The sequence below is a fragment of the Seriola lalandi genome, unplaced genomic scaffold (assembly GCF_002814215.2).
Source record: "Seriola lalandi dorsalis isolate HSWRI2012SDOR001 ecotype SW California unplaced genomic scaffold, Sedor1 jcf7180002054581, whole genome shotgun sequence".
NCBI lineage: Eukaryota > Metazoa > Chordata > Actinopteri > Carangiformes > Carangidae > Seriola > Seriola lalandi.
The window spans coordinates 3,164,931-3,189,009 of record NW_019525134.1 but is presented as its reverse complement, the minus strand read 5'-3'; the positions used below and the strand labels follow the sequence as shown (position 1 = coordinate 3,189,009).

General features: G+C 44.8%; 1 protein-coding gene across 1 annotated transcript in view; it reads left to right on the top strand.

The window, feature by feature from the left end:
• The window catches only part of atp2a3 (ATPase sarcoplasmic/endoplasmic reticulum Ca2+ transporting 3), a 42,250-nt gene extending 18,321 nt beyond the window's left edge, over positions 1–23,929 (top strand). The window contains exons 5-21 of the mRNA XM_023418395.2: positions 181–319; positions 5,453–5,533; positions 5,811–5,896; positions 6,108–6,572; positions 12,424–12,512; positions 13,496–13,598; positions 14,430–14,561; positions 16,450–16,566; positions 16,692–16,910; positions 17,421–17,756; positions 18,712–18,932; positions 19,047–19,249; positions 20,506–20,591; positions 21,009–21,142; positions 21,935–22,052; positions 23,107–23,224; positions 23,545–23,929. Coding sequence (XP_023274163.1) covers positions 181–319; positions 5,453–5,533; positions 5,811–5,896; positions 6,108–6,572; positions 12,424–12,512; positions 13,496–13,598; positions 14,430–14,561; positions 16,450–16,566; positions 16,692–16,910; positions 17,421–17,756; positions 18,712–18,932; positions 19,047–19,249; positions 20,506–20,591; positions 21,009–21,142; positions 21,935–22,052; positions 23,107–23,224; positions 23,545–23,588 — 2,691 coding nt within the window. The 3' untranslated portion in view covers positions 23,589–23,929. The remainder of the gene's footprint in view (positions 1–180; positions 320–5,452; positions 5,534–5,810; positions 5,897–6,107; positions 6,573–12,423; positions 12,513–13,495; positions 13,599–14,429; positions 14,562–16,449; positions 16,567–16,691; positions 16,911–17,420; positions 17,757–18,711; positions 18,933–19,046; positions 19,250–20,505; positions 20,592–21,008; positions 21,143–21,934; positions 22,053–23,106; positions 23,225–23,544) is intronic.
• Positions 23,930–24,079: the final 150 nt, after the last annotated feature.

Sequence of the window (24,079 nt, the reverse complement as noted above, 5' to 3'; positions counted from 1 at the left end):
TTCCTCAAAGCGTGACCGTGACTTTCTCTTTTAGTTTGCCTTGCTTGTTTGTTTTTTTCACGATGCCATAAAGCAGAATAACCTGTTTATTGTAAAACATCAATATAGCAAGACATTTTAAAATGCCCCCTTGGCGTGACTTCCTGTTTTCACATTTTTCTGGCACGTCTCCCTGTGCAGGAGCGCAACGCTGAGAATGCCATCGAGGCCCTGAAAGAGTACGAACCGGAGATGGGGAAGGTGTACCGCATGAACCGCAAGGCTGTCCAGAGGATCAAAGCCCGAGACATCGTCCCGGGGGACATAGTGGAGGTGGCAGGTAAGCTGCGCCTGCACCCGGAGAAACTCCTCCTGTCGCTCACTGAGACTAATTTATACCATGTCAACCTCCAGAGGACTTTCGCTGCTGTCACCCAGCTGCCTGTGTGATGCCGCCGCCGCCGCCAAGCACAGAAACACACACTCACACGGCCTTTGCCACCAATTCATGAGTCTGGAATCACTGTTGGAATATCTCAGACTAGATTACATAAGAGTCTTCTCTCTGGGTGTGCAGGTGCCAGGGCTGTTATCCAGTTGTGTCTATTTGTGTGTGTGTGTGTGTGTGAGAGGTTGTGTGTCAGTGGCTGTGGTCACCCCTTGTATTTAAGGCCCAGTTTGATTTTCCACAGCTTTCCCCTTCCCTTTGCTTTCCATGCTCTCAGTCTCACCACCTGGACACTGCTGGATGTTTGTCAGCTCCTCACTCACACTCCTCTACGTTACATACACACAGTTCCCCGGCTGTAAACTCGCCCATGTGTGGGCAGCCGCCACTAAAAATAGTCTTGTTGTCACTCTGGTTCCAGAACCTCTGTGTGTGCCAGAGTTAATGTGCACACACACACACACACACACACACACACACACACACACACACACACACACACACACACACACACACGTAGCACCAAGGAGTTCACTCCACCATCAACATGACCGGCTTCGGGAGGGTAACCTTCCCCAATTGCACGGCTAGTGATTTGTCTCAGACGGTCGCAGAGATGTGTGTGTGTGTGTGTGTGTGGGAAAGGAGGCAGAGCTCAGGAAGTGTGTGAGAGATCACAGCATTCATTCATAAGTGCAGCACAGAGAAGCAAGGAGAGGGATTATACACGGCGCGTTGGTTACAGTGATGCCTCGGCTCAATTTAATTTCAGCACAGGGTTTGAAAAATGAAAATTGAATCATCCATCCAAGTAACGATCACTGAGGGGTTCTCGGCCCGGCCCCCACAGGCAAGTCAGAGTTGCACATTTTTTGAAAATTAAATCAAATCCACTAAACTGTTCCTCTTGATATTTATGGAGCCTAATTTGCATGACTTGCATGGGAAAGAAACGCCTTTGTGTGCGTTTGTGTGTGACAGATAGCACTTCCTTGGAATTTGGGCTTGTTACAGCCGGTGTCCTCGATCACACGTGCGTACGCGCACACAGCAAGACGCTGACAAGCCCACACTGGTAGCAAGCACCGAAATGACTCCACTCAACCCCCATCTACCGCGGCTACCAGCGCCGTCACTGTCAACACCGGCAGTGTCACCATGACAACACCCCCGTGCCCGGCTCCTCTCGGTGTCGCTGAAGTTCACAAGGGGTTGAGGTTTAACGACACCTGTGATGACAGCGAGGAGGGGAGGCAGATATGACTTCAAATGAACCAGCTGCTGTTTGAACAAGGGATCTGATATTATTGCTGGCTGTCAGCAGCTGCGAGAGGAGCCATGTTGGTTGTCCCATTGTGGGGAGCGGCCAAGGTCAGAGGATAACAAACTGGGTTCCAAGGCTAACTTGTCTTCTGTTGATCAATGAGCGTTTTCCTGAATTTAAATTATAAACTCGTAAAAGAAATTAAAAGACATTTAGAGGAGACGGTGGTTTAGACGCAGCCTCATGAGCTCAGTTTATCCACCTCTTTAGTTTGACCTAAACCCCCATAATCTACATTATATTAGAGAAAAGAATACATTTTGTTTCTGTTGTTGGTTTTCTCCTCACTCTTTTTAATTCACTTCATCACTTTCCTCAAGTGCTGTTCGTGCAGGAGAAGGAGAGGAGATATTAGTCGTAGCCAGCAGCCGGACGGTTGGATGTAGATGTTAGTGCGAAACTCATCAAGGCTGCAACTCCAGTTTAAGCAGTGAATGCTTTTTACTGTCAAGAGTTTACTCTAAGAAGAGACATGACAGTGGTATTATGCACCCCGCAGCATCTTTGTCAAATATACACAGTCATATATTCAGCGCTTCGTTCAGTCTGACATAATGCTGTTGCTAAGCAGTTTTAAACATGGGTAAACAGCTGAGGTAGGTACTGCACCACACGCTCCTCTCACTTAGAAAATATGTGTGTCAGGGATCTTCAAGCGCACCCTCCTGACTGAAATATGTTGGGATACAGTGACAAAGAAAGCAAATTAATATTTTCCTTTCCTACGTTGATTTCCCAGGCTTTCCTGTGCTTCAGATTAGCCATGGTTGTTCCATGGGAACTTGATGTTAGGGGGTAAAACAAACTGTGTGGAGGTCTCGGAAAAGGACACTGTTGACCACAAGTGCCTTTGAGGAGAGAAAAGAACATAAATATATTTACTCGGGTTTCCACCGCCGCTGCCCGCTCTCCTTCTTGTAGGTACACCCCGGCGATGCCAGCCACGGTTACGACACAGTTGTGATTTGCGCCTCCACTGGAACTTTCCTGGGTTTTTTTTTAGATGTGAGTGATGCAGTGGTCAGGTTGTCAGGAACTTGTAGAGGATTTACACAGGACCTGAAAGCTACACCACGCCAAGCCGTTCCCAGTAAACGAGTCACGGTTATCCTGCACGTGAATCACGACCTCTTTGCCAGTGTATTATGCAAGACAGTTGTTTGGAGTCCAGTTTTTACCAAATGGAAAAGGAGCTCTGACTGTTCAAACCAGATGATTTCCTCAGTTGTTTTCCTCATGTGTGCATGTGTTACGTTCCAGTTTATTCATGAATAATGAGCTAAAATGATCATTTAAAAAAAATAAATGTCTTGCTTTTATACTCGAATCGCTAATAATAATAACCAGACAAATTTCTGGTCTTTGTAATATTTAAAACGGTGCTTATGTGAACTCAGTGCGGCTGAGTGAGGATTTAAATTTCTCTTCTAGCAGATGGAGAGTGTCTGTGGGAGGCCGTGGCAGAGAGGGAAGGTTTGATAGGGGAGCAGGAGTCTGTGGGTAGGCGTTTGAAAAGCCTCTCTTTTCTGCCCTCAGCCAGTCCTGCTACAGTGAACCTGTAGCCCCCGGCCACCTCCCACACAAACAAACCACACACCTCTTCTCTCCCCCTCCGCCTCTCCCACTGTTGTTCTCTCCCAACACATGGGTGTCAGACAGAGCAAGCTAGAGAAACACAGAAATGGAAGAGCAGGCTTGTTCAGCTTTTCACACAGCATGGCCTCTTCATCTCTCTCTCCCTTTCCCTCTCTCTCTCTCTCTCTCTCTCTCTCTCTCTCTCTTTCTCTCTCTCTTTCTCTCCATCTCCGTCCCGTCAGGAAAAAGAAAAATTCCTCTCCAGTCTCAGAGCACTGAGCAAATGTCAGAAGACGTGAGCACTTAGAAAACTTCAGAGTGAGGCCAGTTTGAGACAGAAGACTTACTGCCTGTCGAGTGTCTTTCAGCGCACGAGCGAGGACCGGGAGAAAAACAAAAAAGATGTCCAAGCTTTTTTCCTGTTGAAAAAAAAAAACCATGATGGATTCACAGGCAGGACCTTGTTTTGGTTTGAGATTAACGTGGAGAAGCACTGACGACTGAAGGCTCTGAGTTGGCATTAAATGAGACGCTCATTACACAATAATGATCAAGTCTTTTTCCTTTTCTCTCATGCTGGAAACAAACAAGTGACGAATATTACATCTGTCTTGAGTGTTTTGAGTCATTTCCCTCTCCTCTGCTCTGGGACGATTGCCATTGACTACATTAAATGATCAGTTTTACACAAGCCAGCTCTGTCCTGCTTTTATGAAAATATTTTCATTAAATGTTCATTGTCGGGCTCTGACAAAGAGGAAGCAATAACCATTTTGTTTTGGGGCATTAGATACTTAGCTCTGGCTGAGAAATACGAGTTTAATATGCAGCCTTAATAAGCAGATTGTAAGATGGAGAAGACCGAATGCATCTTGTGGATTTACTGCAGGCTTCGTCTGTAGTGTACGTCTGACATGTGTGAGGAGGTGGTGTATCGGAGGAACGGGGAGAGTTGCTGAGAGTGAGGAGAGAACAAACTGGAGGTGAAATAATCAATGATTTTAAAACAGCAACGTGACTCCATGGAGGCTGTATTGAGCCTCTATTTACTTGCGGCTGCAGCCGGAGGCCGGGCTGAACCCACCGACGTTTCTTTGCTCAGGGATTTATTGTTTGAACACAGACACTCGATAGGGCGTAACTGAGTGTTCACCTGCAGCTACACTTGTGGACTCCTCCGAGGAGTTCAACACAGGCCGAAGGTCAAACTTATCAGACGGACAGTGTCCTCTTCGTTGTCCTGTTTCCTCTATATTGTTTGAATAAGGTGGGCATGTTAGCTCCTGCTGGATTGCCTTTTGTGTATTTTCTTTATCCACTATAGAAAGGGTGGCGGTTTTGATCCGTCATTCCATCACTTTGACCCAGACTGAAAAACTATTGGATGGATTATCATGACATTTCTTGTAGAAATTCATTATCCTCAGAGGATGAAGTCTAATTACTTTAGTGATCCTCTGACCTTTGATCCGTTGCAGCGAGCAGGTTGACATTTGTGATTCAGAGAGAAAATATCCTGAGAACTGTTGGATGGATTGCCACAAAACTTGTTTCTGATATTCACATTCTCCAGATGATAAATTCTAATGACTTTGGAAATCTTTGGACTCCTCCTCTAGCCACCACCAGCAGGTCAAGTATTTCACTTATTCAGTGAAATAGCATCTATGAGGTGGATTGGCACAACACTTTGTATATTGCAATAGTAATCTCTCACATTTCCTTTGAGTGAAATGTCTCAACAAGTATTTCAGGTCCCTAGAAGATAAGTTGTAATAACTTGATGATCTCTTGATTTCTCAGGTCAAAGCACCGTCATCGGGTCAAAAGTTGACATTCCACGAGTCTCAACTGTACTTTGTGCTAATTAGCAAATGTTAGCATGCAAACAGGCTAAATGAAGGTAGTGAACATTGTAAACGTTATACAGCATGTTAGCATTCTCATTGTGAGCATGTTAGCATACAGTGCTGACGTTAGCATTTAGCTCAAAGCTAAGTGCAGCCTCAAAGAGTTTCTAGCATGAATCCTTTCCTCGATAACTTAAACTGATTTTTCCTTTTTTTTAAAAATATATTTCAATATTCATTTTTTGGTAATCTCAGCCTCTTTGTTTGTTTTGTTAGTTGGTGACAAGGTGCCTGCTGACATCAGAGTGACCTCGATAAAGTCCACCACCCTGCGAGTGGACCAGTCCATCCTCACAGGTATTTCTCATCTCTCAAGTCCAGCTTCAAGGCTTTGGGAGTAGACAGAGAAGACTCCTCTTATTGCACCTTTTATTGCATGAACTTAGAAGACCTAAGGTTAAAAGTGTTCTACAATTTTAGTTTCAGTGATAGTAGGTTTCTACCCCTCAGGCTGTGAATGTAACTTTGTTTGGCTTGGTCATGTTTCGGAATATCACATTGTTGGTCTAATACTTATCACCTGTCACACTTGCAGATCTAATCGTGTAAACTGTGTCGTTTTCTATTTCTTAAGGCGAGTCCGTGTCCGTCATCAAACACACTGACCCTGTCCCTGACCCCAGAGCTGTCAACCAGGACAAAAAGAACATGCTGTTTTCTGTAAGAACATCTCCCTGCAGCTCCCAGAGTCATGTTTATCTTCTGACTTCATGGCAGGAATTAATAAAACCCTGACTTTTAATCACATCAGTTAATATAGGTTATATCAGATTGCTTAATGAGTCTATGAATGTTTATGCTTCATCGCTCACTTTGATGATTTATTTGGAAATATGACTGAATTTATAACTGAGAGATTTTTCTGCATCAGGGCACCAACATTGCTGCAGGTCGCGCCATAGGTGTCGTCGTCGCTACCGGCGTGACCACAGAGATTGGTAAGATCCGTAACCAGATGGCAGCTACGGAGCAAGAGAAGACGCCGCTGCAGCAGAAGCTGGACGAGTTCGGACAGCAGCTCTCCAAGGTCATCTCCCTGATCTGCGTGGCCGTGTGGGTCATCAACATCGGCCACTTCGGAGACCCCGTCCACGGCGGCTCCTGGGTCCGAGGCGCCATCTACTACTTTAAGATCGCTGTGGCCCTGGCTGTGGCTGCGATCCCTGAGGGCCTGCCCGCTGTCATCACCACCTGCCTGGCCCTCGGCACACGTCGCATGGCCAAGAAAAATGCCATTGTTCGCAGCCTGCCGTCTGTCGAGACCCTGGGCTGTACCTCTGTTATCTGCTCTGACAAGACGGGCACCCTCACCACCAACCAGATGTCTGTTTGCAGAGTAAGTGGCAAATAAGGAAACTGAAACATGCTTATTGTTTGAGTGAGGATGTGGCTGTTGATAATACAGTTTAACACATAGACACACAGCTGAATTTGTTCCAGAGCAGAAGCTTATCGTTCAATTTCCACATCCGATCATTTGACTGACACCTCTAAAAAAGCTTCTGGGAACTCCCTCCCAAAAAGTGTTTTGCTGTTCTTATTCATGCCAAGTCTCCACAGTTCATCCATCTTCGAGATTCTTCTTTTCCCCCCCGTGTGTGTGTGTGTGTTTTTTTTTTTCTTCTATCTTTCCTTTCGTGCAGCTGGAGCTTAAAGTAGGATGGAAAATCTTTTGTGGTGTTGTAATGTTTACCTCCACTTTGGCAGGTATGAGATAGCTGCTGCTGGTGGAGTAGTACAGGCTGGCAGCACCCAGCGCACTACAGTATATCAGCTACAGATCAACACACACACACACACACACACACACACAGTGAAGGTTTCCAAAAGGTCATATCGCTTGAATAAACACAATACAGTGATCTATATCCTGAACTGTCCTGTAGCTTTCAGTGTGTAAATGGTGTATATTTAATTACATTACACAACAAACAGAGAGATCTTATCCACAGGTATTCATGAGTGTTCTCCAGCACAAAGCCTCGCCCTTTCCTTTGTGTCTGTCTGTGTGTGTGTGTGTGTGTGTGTGTGTGTGTGTGTTGTTCACCAGCCATCTTTGCTCCAAGCACAGAGTAAATGCCAGCGTGGTGTTTGTCTTGGCTCCCGTTAAGGGTTCCAACACACACACACACACACACACACACACACACACACACACACACACCTAATTTCAGTTAACACTTCTTGTCTTCTCACCTCTCACCTCAGCTAATACTGGGCAGCACTAAAGTCATGCCCAGACAAACCAGGTGTCAGAAGACGGTGTTGTCAGCTCGTTCTGTGATTTCCACCACAAAAACCTAGAGGTCACGTGTTTAGGGTTTATTGATTACTGAAACGGTGTTCGTTATTGGAATCTGGTCAGTTTGTTGTTACTTATTCATTATTCATCAACAGTAACAACAGAGTGTTTGGCATCATTTTGAAGTCAAGAGTTAAAGTCTTTACAGGACCTGAAATGAATTTTCAACAAAGAGAGACCTGATCCGAATAGACCGGAGCATAATTAGATCAGTTGAAAGAATGCCAATAATTTAAAGTCCTCCCTCACCAACTTGGACAAGATCATAATAATGATCGTCTAGTGTAATTCATGACAATAATTTCTTAAACACAGTGTTTTCTTGTGCTGTGATGACGACATGCCACGTGATCAGGGCTGATACTGAGTATGTTTCCACACACTGTAGATATCAGACATGTTCACACACAGACCTGAGACCTGGGACTTCACCTGAGGTCAGGTCCTGTGAAGAGATGATTTTAATTTTCCTCAACCTTTAGTTTGAAGTCAGAAGAGAAGCTGGTGTGGGCAGTGGGACGGAGCCTGAATCTGGGTTGGGCTTAAGTGGTCGCCCACTTTACGCCGAGCCTTCAGTTTGTAACTGTAGCTGAAGAGCATTCACTGTGGCCACAAATGACAATTACAGGACAGAGACGAATCAAACTTCCCCTTTGCAGTTTTTTTTTTTCGTCGTGGTGCTTCCTGGAGATATTTCTCGTGGTTATCTAACCTTTGTTTGTGGTCTGCTGCGTCTGCGTATGTTTTTTTTATGGTTTTTGTGTGTCAAGGTTCATTGCTCAACACAAATGTTTGCCCAGGCTTATCCATCTGTGCTTATTCTTGGACTGGTCTCCAGCCACTGGCCCTGATAGCGCCATGTGTCTCCCTTGCCTCGGGGGTATCCCCGTAGCGGCAGGATTTCCAGGGATTCCCCTCTGTGTCCTGACACTGCACTTCCCTTTTCCCGTCACACATGCAGATGCACACAAACACGCAGACATAAAAAAGGGTTACTCACCATTCATCTACGCACAAGCTCAGTAGAGGGGTGTAGAAAAATACAAACTTGTGCCACTACCACTGAGTCACATGGATCACACTGTGCCTTGTTTCCTTGGAGACCACAGCGGATCAGATGGTGAGGGAAACTGACCACGGATGAGAGAACAACCTTATTATATTCCTCAGGCCCTACTTTGTGCGCGCTCTGTCTCTGAGTAGTGATTTGTTACAGCATTGTGGAGCAGAGAGGAGCGAGCCTGATGACCTTTGTGAAATTAAGGATTGAGCGGAAGGGTGAGGCTATTTAAAAGACCCTTAAAGGGACAGTACATCCAGTTATCAATTTAAAAAAATCAGTGAACAGAAATATAGGGTTCCATCTAGTTAACCTGTCTTATTATTTACTGAGTGTAAATGTAGAACAGTACAAACAAACATCTTGCACAACCTGGTATGAGGCAAACACTTTGCATACAGCTCAAAGCAGCATACACTAACACATATAAACCCAGTAATGACGAAGATTGCATATGAAAGTTAAGAAAAAAAAGAATAGAGGATACATAGAACAAAAGAAAGAAGAAAGTGAGAGAATATTGTAACTTTTCGAACTTTAAAGTTATTCATATTCATTAGTCCTGGTTGATTCGGTGACACCCGAGGTTCGTGGTGGTACAGCAAGATTAATAGTAGCTGGTACATGTGTTTGCAGCGCAGCCAAACAAACTCACTTTGTTTTAATAAAGAAGTCAGTCAATCAATTTGCAGCGCAGTGTGAGTAGTTTTCCTCACATCAGCAGAAAAAGAAAACAGCTGGTTACCTCGCTGAGGAGACTGAGGTGTACAGCCGCTTCCCATTACTTTGTGCAAAATATTGAAAAATGATCATCTTGCTTTGCAGACACCACTGCTGTCAGTGAGGGCGAACACATTGCGTTTCCTGTGTCTGTTTCATAGTAAAGGCCATCCTGTGTTTCACCTGTAGAATGCTTTTAATGTGACGGTGAGCTGTGAGCCTCCACTGCGCTCGCTGTGTTATGAATTGATTAATCGCAAATTAAAAAATATGCAGTAAGTAAGCATTAATGTGTAAGTAAGTAAGTAAGTATTAAAACTAGGTTTTGACACAATTATTACACAGTTTCAGTTGATATTAATCAGTTTATCAAATGAACTAATTGCCACACAGTGAACTGGCTGCCCACTCTGCCCAGTTGGTAATTCAGACTTGACCAGCAGCAGTAGGAAGTGCTGGGTTTGTATTATATTTCATTAAGTTAATACAGTTCTGACACAGTCAGGCTGATCTAAATGAGATAATCAATAATGCTGTGTTACATGCATGCATTGTTTTCTAAGAATCAGTTGTAGGTGACTTGAATCAGGAAAATCTGCAGAATTATAACAACCTCTTTATGTAATTACTGAGCACATTCGTCTCGAAATAACGACACGTCACAGTTACAGGTGTACAGGTGAATGAACCTACAGCTACAGCTTCAGATCTCCCTCTCACTTCTGCCTCTGTTTAAGGAAAATGTCAACACTGTTGATGTCAAAAATTACAATGGCAAAATTGCATGTTCTCACAAAAGCTATAATCTCACAGGCTATAATTATGATTCAGTATGACAGTTATTTATAACTGTGTTTCATCCAAACTAGACTACAGCGGTAGACTAAATGTAGTAACCCTGTTGGCTCAGAGAGATGTTGAGGAATAATTACTCCATTAAGAGGCTAAGACGCGCCTTTCAGGCTCATGCGCTGGAGGGACCCCAGCTGCCCCTCATCTCAAGTCCATCATTGATTTTGCGTTCCTTTTTAAATCGATGGGTGCTGGTAAGTCAGTGACACACACACACGCGCGCACACACACTCACACACCCGCACAGAGAATCGAGAAGGAAATCGCATTTAACTAAATAGCTGCTTCATTAATTCTTCAATCAGCTGGATTTAATGGAGTCTCAAACAGAGCTTAGGTGGGTTATAAGGGTGCTTTGCCTCTGTGTGTGTGTGTGTGTGTGTGTGTGTGTTTACTGTTTGCTGAACTGAAGTGTCAGGTTATTAAAAAAGTGAATATTGACAAAGGAATGGAAATCAAGGGCAGTCTTTCAGCCTGCTGTGAATTTATGTATTTAGAAGGTGTTCAGAGGCACGAAGAGGCCTTGGACTGTGAATAGTTGTGTGTCCCCATTCTTATAAGCAACCGGGCACCGCACTGCCTCCTTGTTTTCATCGATATATTAGTATTACCAGTACGTCGTGAACTGCCCTTCAGGAAGAAGATTTGCCAACAAAGCTGCCAACAAAGCAAATCCTTGGACAGCTCTGGGACTCCAGCTCTTTCTCCCACTTTCTCTGGCTTGTGCTCTGTTTTTCTGCAGTGGACCGGAGCGCGTACGGTCGTGTGAAAGTGTGATTGACTGATGAAGCTTTACACCGAGACGTGAGCGGTGGAACTCCCGTGTTGCCTGTGTGTTTGGAAACACTAAAAAATCTGGGGGGGGGGGTTGGTCATAGTTTGAACTCCACCTCTCCAGTGACCATTTTGCCAGTCTGCAGAATACTTCCTGTTTACAGCCACTGTTTGATTTTGATAAATACTTAAAAACCTTTAATTTGTCCGGAGTGGATGAAGAACAAAGGCAAGAATAATTGCTGTTTCTTAGTCGCCTCCTTACACACGATGCAGCCTTCATTGTTTACTTGAAGTGTGTTTTGACACCGTGGCGTTACGTGTGAATTGGAAGCTGATAATGCAATAGCACTGAATCACTTGGCAACTCAGCTGCAAGATGTACCAACAGCACCACCACAGTTCCACTCTGGCTTTTTATGACAGCAGAGGAATAATATTATTACCTGTGTGAGCCACACACACACAACACAAGGACACGCTGCAGAGCCAGTTTTTTTATCAAATTAACTATTAAACTGTCATTTTCAGCTTGAAATTAAAAGCTGAATTCATCACCAATAAAACACATCTTTGCTCAGTTTAAATACACTGGCACTCGCGCTGCCACAGCCTCACCTGGTCTGGAGTGACCTGCAGTTGGATACTGGCTCATGTTGGCAAACTGTTGCTGTGCAACCGACATCACTGAGTCTCTTTAAGACTTTATGCCTCTTCTCTGCATTATGTTTTAGCGTTTACTATTATTCCAGAATAGCTACTGGTGGCCACAGTAAATGCAAAATTCACACTTGAAGTCTCTTTAAGTGACAGTTTGTAGACTGTGAAGTGAAAAAGATCCACTATTATCATATAGATATCATCTAGATGTTGGTTCTGACACTTAGTTAAAGCTACAGTTTACACTAAGTTGCTTATTGATGACCTCATTAACTCAACATCCCATTATAGGTGCACCATTACACAAAATGTAAATATTCCAGATATCCTTAGCACCTTTGTATTCACATTTCCCCACATTTAAAGACAAGCTGTATATTGTCCATGTTTTATTTTCTTTCCTAAATCACAGGGATATTTACATGTAAAATGGATTTTTAGCAAAAATATGCATGTGTGGATGTTGACGAGGCGTGCCCAACAAACATGCCTCTCTAATGATGAAACCGCTGGCGGGTAAAGTTTGTATCAAGATAACCGTTTATCGTAGAGACTACTATGACTCCCATGTTGGTTAAAACTAGATTTCAGTCAACAGGAGAGTCAGTGAGTCTACTTTCATTCACTAGTGCAACTAACAAGGTTGTTGTTTTTTTTTTCCAGCTCCAAAGACAGAAAGGCTGACACAGATTTCTTCATTTGATCCATCCTAACTGTTTAACAGCGGTGGGCAGCCGCAGCTACACAAGGACCAACCACAGTTCTCACTAATTACCTAACTACCGCCTCTGTTTGTGTTTGCCTTTTTCTCCTGTCCAGATGTTCGTCGCAGACAAGGTGGAAGACTCAAACTGCACCCTTCATGAGTTCTCTATAACTGGTTCTACTTATGCCCCTGAGGGACAAATGTGAGTGTCACAGTTTAAACATGTATCACTTTTATTGGGGAAAGTCTGTCCCCCTTAAATACCTCATTAGGTAAAAAAGGACGTGTCTCTGATTTCGTATTTTAACAACACAATTTACACTCGGCTGTGTTGTGTGTTGTTATCTTCAAAATAAGATATGATTGAAATAGATGCAGTCAAGCGAGCTGTGATGTGGTCTGTGGTCCAGGATGTGTTACATCACTGCTAATGATTCCCCCTAAAAACGTGTCTAGCTGTGCTTTACGTGTTGCTATGGCTGTTTCTGTGATAACCGGGGGAAATAGCTGGTAAACCTGAGCATATGTTTTTGTTGACTATCTCGCAAAAATCGTAAAAACCCTAAAGCCTCAGCTGCACTGTATTCCTATTGAGTTACACACTTTCTCAGTTGTAATTGTTCGAGTGCAGATAAACTTAACAAAAGGTTTTAAACATGGGCATTTTGATCTCTGCTGTGTCAGAAAGATGTTTTTATGTCAGTAAATCAGCATTTGTGGAGGATTAATGGTAGGTGGCTGGTCATTATGTAGGAAGAAGGATTTCTGCAGTTCATTATGTATGCATGTTGTTTATTTGGCTGTTTGGTGAGTACAGCACTCTGCATGAACCTGTCGATTTCATAACAGCAGAGTGTGGGTTATTGTGTGGGAGCTTCGCTAGCAACCGTTGCAGTCTCTACTGGGAAGGGATCCATGGTTGTCATGCAATCAGCACTGCTTGTCAGGAACACGCACGAGCGCGAACACGCACGAAGGCGCTGTTTACTACCCTACAACCACTGTTTCACCTGTCAACTCTGGAAAGCTAAACAACTGAACATCTTCCCCGCTCATAAATATTGATGAGGTTACTGTGTCTGACGTGTAGCGAACTGTGAAGGGTTTTTCCCTTGTGTGTTGTGAGTGACATTTGTGCTTTTTTTTTGTGTGTTTGTGTGTCTGTGTGTCTGTGTGTCCTTCTAGACTGAAAGGAGAAAGGCCCGTTCAGTGTGGAGACTATGATGGACTTTTGGAGTTGGCCACTGTGTGCTCTATGTGCAATGACTCTTCACTGGACTACAATGAGGTCTCACACACACACACACACACACACACACACACACTCTCACGCACACACACACACACACACACACACACACACACACTCAAACAAGCATAGAGATATAATTTAAAGTTTCTATGCAAAATAAACCTGTAGCACTTACAGCATTGTGTCATGTTTCTTTGCATTATATGTAATATACATACTGTAAATGCAATGACTATGAAAAGTAGCGCTGAAATGCACACACACACACATACACACACACCAGAGAAAGCTTTTTCTTGTTCAGCTGAGCTAATTTTTACTCGATGTTTTTCTCTGGTTTGGATTACTTTCTCACCTCTTTGTTATCATCATGTTATCATGGTAACCATGCGGAGGAGAGAGGCCAGGGATACGGCACTCCTCAGCTTCCATGTGTCCTCCCTAGACTTACTGTTTTTCTGTCCTCCTAAACTGTCGCTTTGCCACCAATTTTGTACATTTCTGAATAAAGTGTGAGAATAAATTGTACTGGAGAGAGAGAGGGGGAGGGAGGGGGGGGCAGAGCGCTGAAGTGGTGCGAGGTGTTTTATTGCTGTCTGTGCTTGCTCATACAAACAAATGATGTGTGGTACGCCATTACTGCTTCATCTCACCTTCTCCACTTCTCAGCCGGTCAGGACACACATTTAAAACCACTTTGCATGTATGACTCAAAGTTTGTGGAGGCAGAGGTGAGCGACTGGCAGACTTGCTCACAGCGTGTTTGCTTTGGACTTGTTCTTAACGACTTAATCGCTCTTTAATACTGTATCACTATAAAAATTCAGTTCAGCAGCACGTTTTCAATGTATTTCTGTTCTCTTATAGGCCAAGGGGGTTTATGAGAAGGTGGGTGAGGCCACAGAGACGGCTCTCACCACCTTGGTGGAGAAGATGAACGTCTTCAAGACTGACCTATCTGGACTCAGCAAGGTGGAACGTGCCGGGTCCTGCAACTCGGTAAGCTACACGTGGAGATGTGTGTGATGCTCCTGATCTCCGCTTGAGGTGAGAGGGTCCAGGCTACATAAGCAGCTTCTAGCATAATACACCCGAATTTCCAACTAAATTATCGGTGGTAAAGTTGCATTATGGGTAATTTGCCAGACAGACGAGGAAGAAGAATGTGCGGATTTAAAAAAAAAAAAGATGATATCTCTGTCCCATCATCAGTATCTCAGGTCAGACAGTGTTATAGGATTGTAATGTTAAATCTGTTGAGTAATGTTTTAACGTCCAATCAGTGATGTGTCAAGTGTTTGAACCAAGTCTCTGTAGTCAGTCAGTATTAACGCTCATTCATTCACTCAGCTGCAGTGAGGACATTGCTTCCTTCAGTGACTGCTGCAGGCATCACACCTCTCAGCAGGAACGTGCCACTGAGACTGAATTACTGCCCTCATTACACCATACTGTACATTCCCTGGTTATGCTTTGCACAGGGGGCGACATAATGACCTAGTGTGCCCCCCTCTTGTACTCATTTGATATTTTGCATTTAAGCATTGTTGTGGCTCTTATCCAGAGTTACTTACAATCAGTCAACAGGTCAGGGTTCTTTGTGCTGCTCAAGGACTATTTAATCAAGCGCAAGGTTGTCGATAGACACCAGACACATGTTTGACTTCAGGGCGTGGACGTGTGATTGTTTTTGTTAAAGATGTCAGCTATAACAATATTTAAAATGTCATTTACAACCGCAGTAAAGACGGCAAGCCTGCCTGCTGCATGAGTTTGAGTTCAGCTCAGTTTTGGCTCGACGTCCTTTAAGAAGGTGTCGGGGTCTGTGTGGGAAAGGGTTGAGTCTGACCTGTGCATGAGGGGATTGCTAAGCTGATGTTGGTGTCATCCGCTGTGATAATCTCTGGTTCTGAGCCTTCTCGCTCCGCTGTAGGTAAAGGCGATTGAAACCCCCGTTGGTTTCGCTTTCAGGAAGAACAAAGCTCGTCAATGACAATGACACTTTCTCAGATGAAATGAGCCCTGTAGTGAAAGAAGTCTCAGTTTTTCTGTGTCTAATTCAAACCTCTGAGTCGACCCAGTCCACCCGCTTAGTGGATAAACGGACAAATACAGGACACTTCTTATCAATAATATACTTCCTCAGCAAATTCTAGACGAGATGACCCCTTAACTTTGCGAATCTCTTCTGGACGTACAAAACTTTCACCAGCATGCCGTGCCAAGACAAACTCCCATTGCTGTCCCAGCTTGATTAGAGAGGACACGTTTGTCACATTGATGGATTTCAGCACATCTATCAGATGTTTAAAGTCCCCTGGCTCGGGGTGCGTACATCACACAGAGAGCATCAGCATTGTTAAGCTTTCAAGCCTTTCATGTGCACTGGGATCAGCACAGACTGAACTAGAGGGACACCTACTGGTAGAACAAGACCTGACACAACAAGCAGATTATACAGTACGGAGGGTTGATTTTAGGCTGAATTTTGTGTTCCTATAGGAAACCTATTATGGTCTGCCTCCTCATTAGTCATTTTTTGCTATGGCTTCCTGTTATTGCTAATCGTCCTCAGCCAGGTCCACATTAACTTCAAGTGCTGTTGTCCACAGACATCTGCTAGCAGCCAGACATCCAGACAAGGTGGTTAAGTGCTTGATTTAAAGTGTCACCCTTCAGCTGTCAGAAGCTCAGCCAAACCTCTCAGTCACCCGCCGGCTGCCGGCCTGACAGCTGCCCACGAATACAGCCACTTAGCTCAAGCTCTGACTCTTTGTCTCCACCTCCTCCTCTCTTCTTCTTCCTCTTCTATTTCTTCACCTCCTCCTCCTCTTCCTCCTCCTCCTCTGTCATTTCGACTATTACCTCCCTCCTTCTTACCCCTCAGGTGATCAGACAGTTGATGAAGAAGGAGTTCACCCTGGAGTTCTCTCGTGACCGCAAGTCCATGTCTGTCTACTGCACCCCCGTCAAGCCGGGCTCCCAGAGCAAGATGTTCATCAAGGCATGAACGAATGATGCAATCACTAACACACAGGAAAATATACTTTTCATCGCTTCCATTTGAATTCCGTTTTCACCATTGTTTGACGTCTCCTTTCTTGTGTCAATTACAATCCGTCCCCTCAGGGTGCTCCGGAGAGTGTGATGGAGCGGTGTCAGTACCTACGAGTGGGGACAGGGAAGGTGACGCTGACACCGGCCCTGCGTGACCAGCTGATGTCTAAGATCAGGGACTGGGGGACAGGCAGGGACACCCTGCGCTGCCTGGCTCTGGCCACTCATGACACCCCGCCACGCAAAGAGGACATGGACCTGGAGAACTCCACCAAGTTTGTGGAGTATGAGGTAGAGGACCTAAGTAACATCTGATGTTTAGCTTGGGAATCCCAACTTGCATTTTCAGGATTTCAAGGATTTCTAAACAAGGGTTAGATGAGAAGATTGAGACCCTCATGCCTGTCCAATAAATACTAAGCTAGAGCCAGGAGACAGTTAGATAGCTTAGCTTACAGCCTGGAAACAGCTAATCTAACACTAATTACCAGCACGTGATGATGAAGTGTGGAGGTGCTAAACCACCCAGTGCCTTCTAAACTAGTAAGTCAAACTATTCCTTTCATGTCATCGTTTGCAGTTCTCTCTCTTTTGTTTGAATCACAGAAGCTATTAAACCTTCATCCACTTAAAGAATGAGGCTTTCACACTTGGTTCCTCTCCCCTGCAACAGTTCCTTGTTTTCAGCACCAATATAAATAGAACAAACTAAAGTCCACCTCGGTGGAATTGGAAAGAGACTCTGTTTTCAGATACAGCCCTTTACATCCTTAATTCTCCCCGTCTTTCCTCTCCCTTCAGCTGGGTCTCACGTTTGTTGGCTGTGTGGGCATGCTCGACCCGCCCAGGAAGGAGGTGATCGGTGCGGTGAAACTGTGCAACGAGGCAGGTATTCGCGTCATCATGATCACGGGAGACAACAAGGGCACAGCTGTGGCCATCTGCAGACGAATCGGCATCTTCGGGGAGGACGAGGACGTGGCGGGAAAGGCCTACACGGGCCGCGAGTTCGACGACCTCCCGCAGGAGGCGCAGAGGGACGCCGTCAAACGGGCGCGGTGCTTCGCCCGCGTCGAGCCGGCTCACAAGTCCAAGATCGTGGGATACCTGCAGTCATTCGATGAGATTACTGCCATGGTGAGGGGAGGGGATGATGCTCTGATGACTCTCACTGGCACCCACACACCAACTTCAACTTACCTACACTGCTCTCTCCTTCCTACACATACACACCACACATATCTTTGTCACATACAGCGTATTTCTTTACGTCTCTAGCAAGGCGAAAGTTTATTTTCCGCGTCCTTCGGCTGTGATGTTATGTGAGCGATTTGTGGAGGATGCATGAGAAGAGGACGGCGAGGCGTGACATGTTTCAGGTCTCTCTGAAGCTGCTCCCTCAGACACAGCTATCTAAAGCTGTCATCTCCTGCCCGCTCTGCTGCTTCCTATCTGACACACGTCTCAGAAGAGGGGCTGATGGGAGGGAGGGGGAAACAACAATATCACCATTTGCCTGTCACACAGACTTCACCATTCACCGCAGTATCAAGCGGCTTGAGGCCCTGCTACCGCCGATAAACATCTCTCTCCTGCTCAGCTTTAGCTAAATCCCGTCTGGATCTGAGACGATAATGAGACTTTGCATAATGAGACAGCGGTTTGTCTTCAGTCACTGTTAGACTCATCACTGTTTAAAGAATAATCCTCTCAGAAAAAAACGTCACATGGGCTAAATATTTAAAGAGTGATGAACTTAAAGCAAAAGTAATAACAGTTCCAAACATCGCATGACGCTGGTTTATGAGCAGCTAAGAAATTATTTGAGCTTTTATTCTTCAAAGAGATTCATCCAACCCTCTGATCCTTAGAAATCTTCCTCTGTTGTTTGAAAGTAGTTCTTGTCTATAAAATATCTTTGTGTTAACAGTAAATGTTACAGCTTCCAAAAGAAATTATGGGTCTTGAGCCTTTCATGGAAATATTAGTTACGTTTTGGGTTTTTGCGGTTTTTAATTCAATTCAATTTAACTTCAAATATAATCTTGTGTTCTGATGCATTAACGATACAAGTAATCTCTTCTTGTCCCAGACGGGAGACGGTGTGAACGATGCCCCAGCCCTGAAGAAAGCAGAGATTGGCATCGCCATGGGCTCTGGGACTGCGGTGGCCAAGTCAGCATCTGAGATGGTGCTGTCTGATGACAACTTCTCCACCATCGTGGCTGCCGTGGAGGAGGGCAGAGCCATCTACAACAACATGAAGCAGTTCATCAGATACCTCATCTCCTCCAACGTGGGAGAAGTCGTCTGGTGAGGAACGGAAAAAGGCACACGGAGATAAAGCCACCGTGCCGACCGTCTCCACCTCCAGTCTGACCTCCTCGGCTGACGTTTGTGTGTCTCCCCTCTCTGTTTCGCCTTCAGCATCTTCCTGACGGCCATCCTGGGTCTCCCCGAGGCTTTGATTCCAGTGCAGCTGCTGTGGGTTAATCTGGTGACCGATGGCCTGCCTGCCACTGCCCTGGGCTTTAACCCGCCAGACCTGGACATCATGGACAAACCCCCTCGCAACCCGAAGGAGCCTCTCATCTCTGGCTGGCTCTTCTTCAGATACCTGGCCATTGGAGGTAGAATTAGCTCTGATTTGATTAAACTGCTGTTAATCAGTGTGACTCTGTCATGGTGGAGAGAGGTTTCCAGGTTATTCCAGCAGCAGGAGGGTAGAAAACACATGAAAACACATTGTCATGGCAGCTTATATATGGACATTTTCATTATTAAAAATCTTGCTGGAAAGGTGAAAGTTTTCTTTTTTGAGATGAATTTTAACACAGCACCTACAACTTTTATTATCGTACATCACACATCGATAGCCACCTAGCGGCTCTAGCTAGCTAACATGGCACATGATGTTCCAGCGACAAATGGCAGCTACGCTAGTGATAACGCTAACTGAGACGACATGAACCCACGTCGCAAAATTAAATTTCAAGCCCAACATGTGACTGCGTCCTCGGCCCGAGTCTGGCCCATATACAGCGCTTCCACATCTGGGCTGATTCTGGCTGTCACCGCACCAGGATCGGTCCAAATGTGGAAGCAGCATCTGAGAGTCATGCTGTATGTGGGCCAGGCTTGGGCCGAGGTTGCGGCCCAAGTATTCACCAGAATAATTTTGCTCCCTGGGAAGTCAGCTGTTCAGATAGTGAGAGATGAACTATGAGAGTGTTCAACACCATCAATAGACAGCACAGGTTAATAGCACAGATGCCCTCCCTCATACAAGTAACACTAGCATAAAAAAAGGAAACATTAGCATAAAAATCCACATTAGAAAAAAAAGTAGCATTAGCATGTATAAAATTAAAGTTAAGCGGTTAGCAGCCCCCTAATTCTAGGTGTTGATATTAGCATGTATGAACTTCCTCTGTTCAGAATATAGTAGAGATATACTTTATGTCCAATGCAAGCAATAACTTCACTAACTTATTTATCAGCCAGAGAGGATCGTGAAAAGACGTTTGTGATTTTCTTTTCTCTAAAATTTAAAGACGACAACAAAATGTGGTCGGTCTGCTCGTCTATCAGCTGCCACCAAGTCACACACTGAAACACTGAGCATACATGAAACTGATCAGCAAAGCATTGATCACAGAGCCTGATGAACCTTTACACACTATTCATTAAAGTGACATAAACACACACTAACAGAGTGAGTTTCCTTAAAACAAGCTCTTAAGTCATTGTGATTTCCCTCCACTGCGTGTGACTCTCGCATCGACATTGTTCGGAAAACAAATTTCCATCCTGGGAGTTATAGTAACATATGTTTAATTTATACATACACACTTAATACATAAGTCTCCGACTGTTTCTCCTGTAGGATACGTGGGTCTTGGAACAGTAGGCGCTGCGACGTGGTGGTACCTGTTTGATGAGGAAGGCCCACAAGTGTCTTTCTATCAGCTGGTAAGTTGCAAAATGTTGTTCTGCCAAATCTGAGTCTGAGTCTGAGTCTGAGTCTGAGTCTGAGTCTGAGTCTGAGTCTGAGTATGCTTTGTTGTGCCCTGTCCTCAGAGGAGAGGGTTTTAATTAGCGTTATGTTTCGATATGCATCACCCTCCACGTCTTCTTTACATTCCCCGCTGTCGGACACAGCGATGTCTGGCGATCCCAGCAGTGTACAGAAATAGAAAGGGAAGTTAGACCCCGTGTGGTTTGAATGCACACAGGGTAGGAACGAGGCCAAGGTTGTGCAGCTGTTCCCCCATCAGATCCCAGCTCCATCAAAACCAGGTCACAGGGGTCCAGCCGACACACACACACACACACACACACACACACACACACACTCACACCGGCTCCTGTCTGTCTCTCTCTCCACAGCGACATTTCATGCAGTGCACCGATGATAACCCCATGTTCCAGAAAATAGACTGTGAGGTGTTTGAGTCCCGCTACCCCACCACCATGGCCCTGTCTGTGCTGGTCACCATCGAAATGTTCAACGCGCTCAACAGGTCAGTCATCTTGTGTTGTGGTGCTGAGGTAAACACTCCTTAAATGTCACGGCTGTCAGAGGTTTATGAGAAAGAAGAGACACTGTCATCCACCAAAACACTGTCGTCCGTCTGATGGATAACGACAAACTCTCCGTGCCAGAAAAACACATCCGTCACGAACATCAGTTCTGTTCACTGCTGCAGGACGTAATGTTACTCTTTATAACGCTCATATTTATAATATCCTGTATTTGGTGAATGTGGCGAAGGAATCAGGCTAATACACACACACACACACACACACACACACACACACACACACACACACACACACACATCTTAAGAAATGGAATATAGCTTTTTTTTTTGAGGAGACAGAAAATGAAAGGAACAGTGGCATGAAGGGAAAACTCCCTGTGTCTTTGCCAGGATTGCTCATGGAGCAAGTCTGTCAGTAGCTCCCTATAGAAACAAATGCTAATGTCTCTTTTAGGAAAGAATCTGAGAAAGGGAAGGTTAAAATAAAGGACTGTCTGACCAATGAAAGTGCATGTTATCCAGAACCAAGAAGGGGGACACGTGTTTACACGGTTGCTAGCAGGAGGGAGACTAGTTGTTATGTTGCATTTAGTTTTATTTGATTGATTGCACAGCTCATTTGTTTTAATTGTCCTATGGGAAACTAATGAAATCTGTGAGCTTTCCAGAAAATTATTGTTTGAAGGAATAACTTCCATTTAAGTCCCTAATGTCAAGTTTAGCAGCTAAATTGTCAACATGTGCTGATCTACTAAAACTTCTCTCTGGCAGTTTGTCTGAGAACCAGTCCCTGGTCAGGATGCCTCCCTGGGTCAACATCTGGCTGCTGGGAGCCATCATCCTCTCGCTCTCCCTCCACTTCTTAATCCTCTATGTTGAGCCTCTGCCGGTGAGTACACAGGACAGTTGTTTGGCCAATACTCATATACTCACCGAAGACGGTCCGAATTCACGGCTTCGTGTTCGACTTAAAGGCAGATCCTTTTTGACAACGCGGACACTGGTGTTGTTTCTAAAGACGGAAAAAATATCTTGAGAGAAAAGTACGGTGGCCCTGAAAGAAAAAAGTAATCAATGTGGCAATATAAAAATACATAAATAACAATATTGTGTACCGTATTTATTTTTTGTGGTAGAAGCTTGTTGTGGTGAGGTTTCATATTTCACATACAGAATATAAAGTGGCCGAAATAATTTGGATTTGTTCTAATCTCCAAAACTAGACGAGCAAATGTTGTTTTTAGTCCATCTGTGGTGAGAAGATCCTCCGAGGGTTTGATGTTGATGTGATATTTTGTTTTTGGCAGCTCGTGTGAAAGGGAACATTTTACTGCACAGCCTGACCAGATCTGTTCCGATCACACATCGTGCATAAATTCTGAATATGAATACCGTTGAGAACCATTCAGAAAAATACTTCCAAACGAGTTACGGGGATTTCAGTTTATCTCCATGGAAACACATGAGGCACATTTCATCCCCCTCACAGTCCCGGAGCGAGCCCGGAGCGTGGACTTTTTTGGATTCAGCCAAGTTTCCAGGGGTTCTTTAAATATGACCAGCGCGCTCATCACTTTTTAGTGTCCCCCTGGAAACGTGTGTTGTTCTGCAAACTCATTTCCACTGAGCTCTGTGAAACTGCAGCGTTTCTATATTTGGTTGTGTTTTGTGTGTTTTGCAGCGTGTTTTCTGAGTTTAGCTGCGAACACGAAACTATTTGCCGCAGGTTTCCATATGTGGTCGTGTTCTCTGTGTTTAGAGTGCATTTCGGTATTTACTCGTGTTTCCTGACTTCGTTTGTTTGCTTGGCCTTCTCTTTGCTTTGTTTGTTTTCTCACATTGCTGTGTGTTGAGCTCACAGGGGCCACCGCATAAAAAGGGCTTCGCTGCACATTGTCAACTGTTGCTCTATATCTACCCTCTGATTCCCGTCTGTCCCTCAGCTCATCTTCCAGGTGACCCCCCTGCGCTGGTCCCAGTGGATCATGGTCCTGAAGATCTCCATCCCGGTCATCCTCCTGGATGAGGCACTGAAATATATGTCCAGGAACCATCTAGAAGGTACGTGGAGCCTTTTTCTTCCGCTTTCCCGGTGAATAAAGAATCTGGTCTTATGAGTCTGACATATTTAAAGTTGGTGAGGCTTATTAAAGTCAGTGGTGTTGAAAATCAGATTTTACTAACAAGTCTCTTCTGCTCTTTTTTTCTCTTCTGCATTTCTAAATCAGCCTAAATTCTTTTTATCTCACCTTCTGTGAAAAGGTACTCGATTTCCAACCTCTTCATGCCTTCTCTCTCCAGTAGCTGTAGACTAGTCGCACTGGTTTCTACAGTTCCTAAATTCTGTGTGTTTTGTTTCTTTTTTTCCCCCCACCCTGCAGGTGATGAGGAGAAGAAATATCGGAGGAGATGGCAGCTGAACTAAGACCTCTCCCTCAACACACTCACACAGTTTAGACACACGCCTACCCTCTTCCCTTTATGAGCTAGGAGCCTTTTCTCTCCTCCCCCTGTCCTCATTCCCCGCTCCTGCATGTCCAACAAAGCACCACTAGAAAATGAGCAGGGCTTGCATGAGAATGAGTGTGCAAGAAAGAGAGCATGGCTTTGTACGAGTGTGTGAGTAGATGAACACTCTGTGTGTGTGGTGTGTGTGTGTGGTGTGTGTGTGTGTACAGGGAGATGCAGGCCTGTCTTTATAGTTGCGAGAGCGAGAAACAACTGCAGAAAAAAAGGATAAAACTGCCCAGGGCTCTGCTTTTTAAAGATTTCTGCTCATTGTTTCAGTTTTTTTTTTTTGTTGTTGTTGTTTTTGACTGTACAGTACAAACATAGTGGTGCAGTACCTGGACTCTGGGGAGGGAAGGAGAGGGAGGACAGGGGGATGATGGAGGGTGATATTGCTGGGTGGGGTGG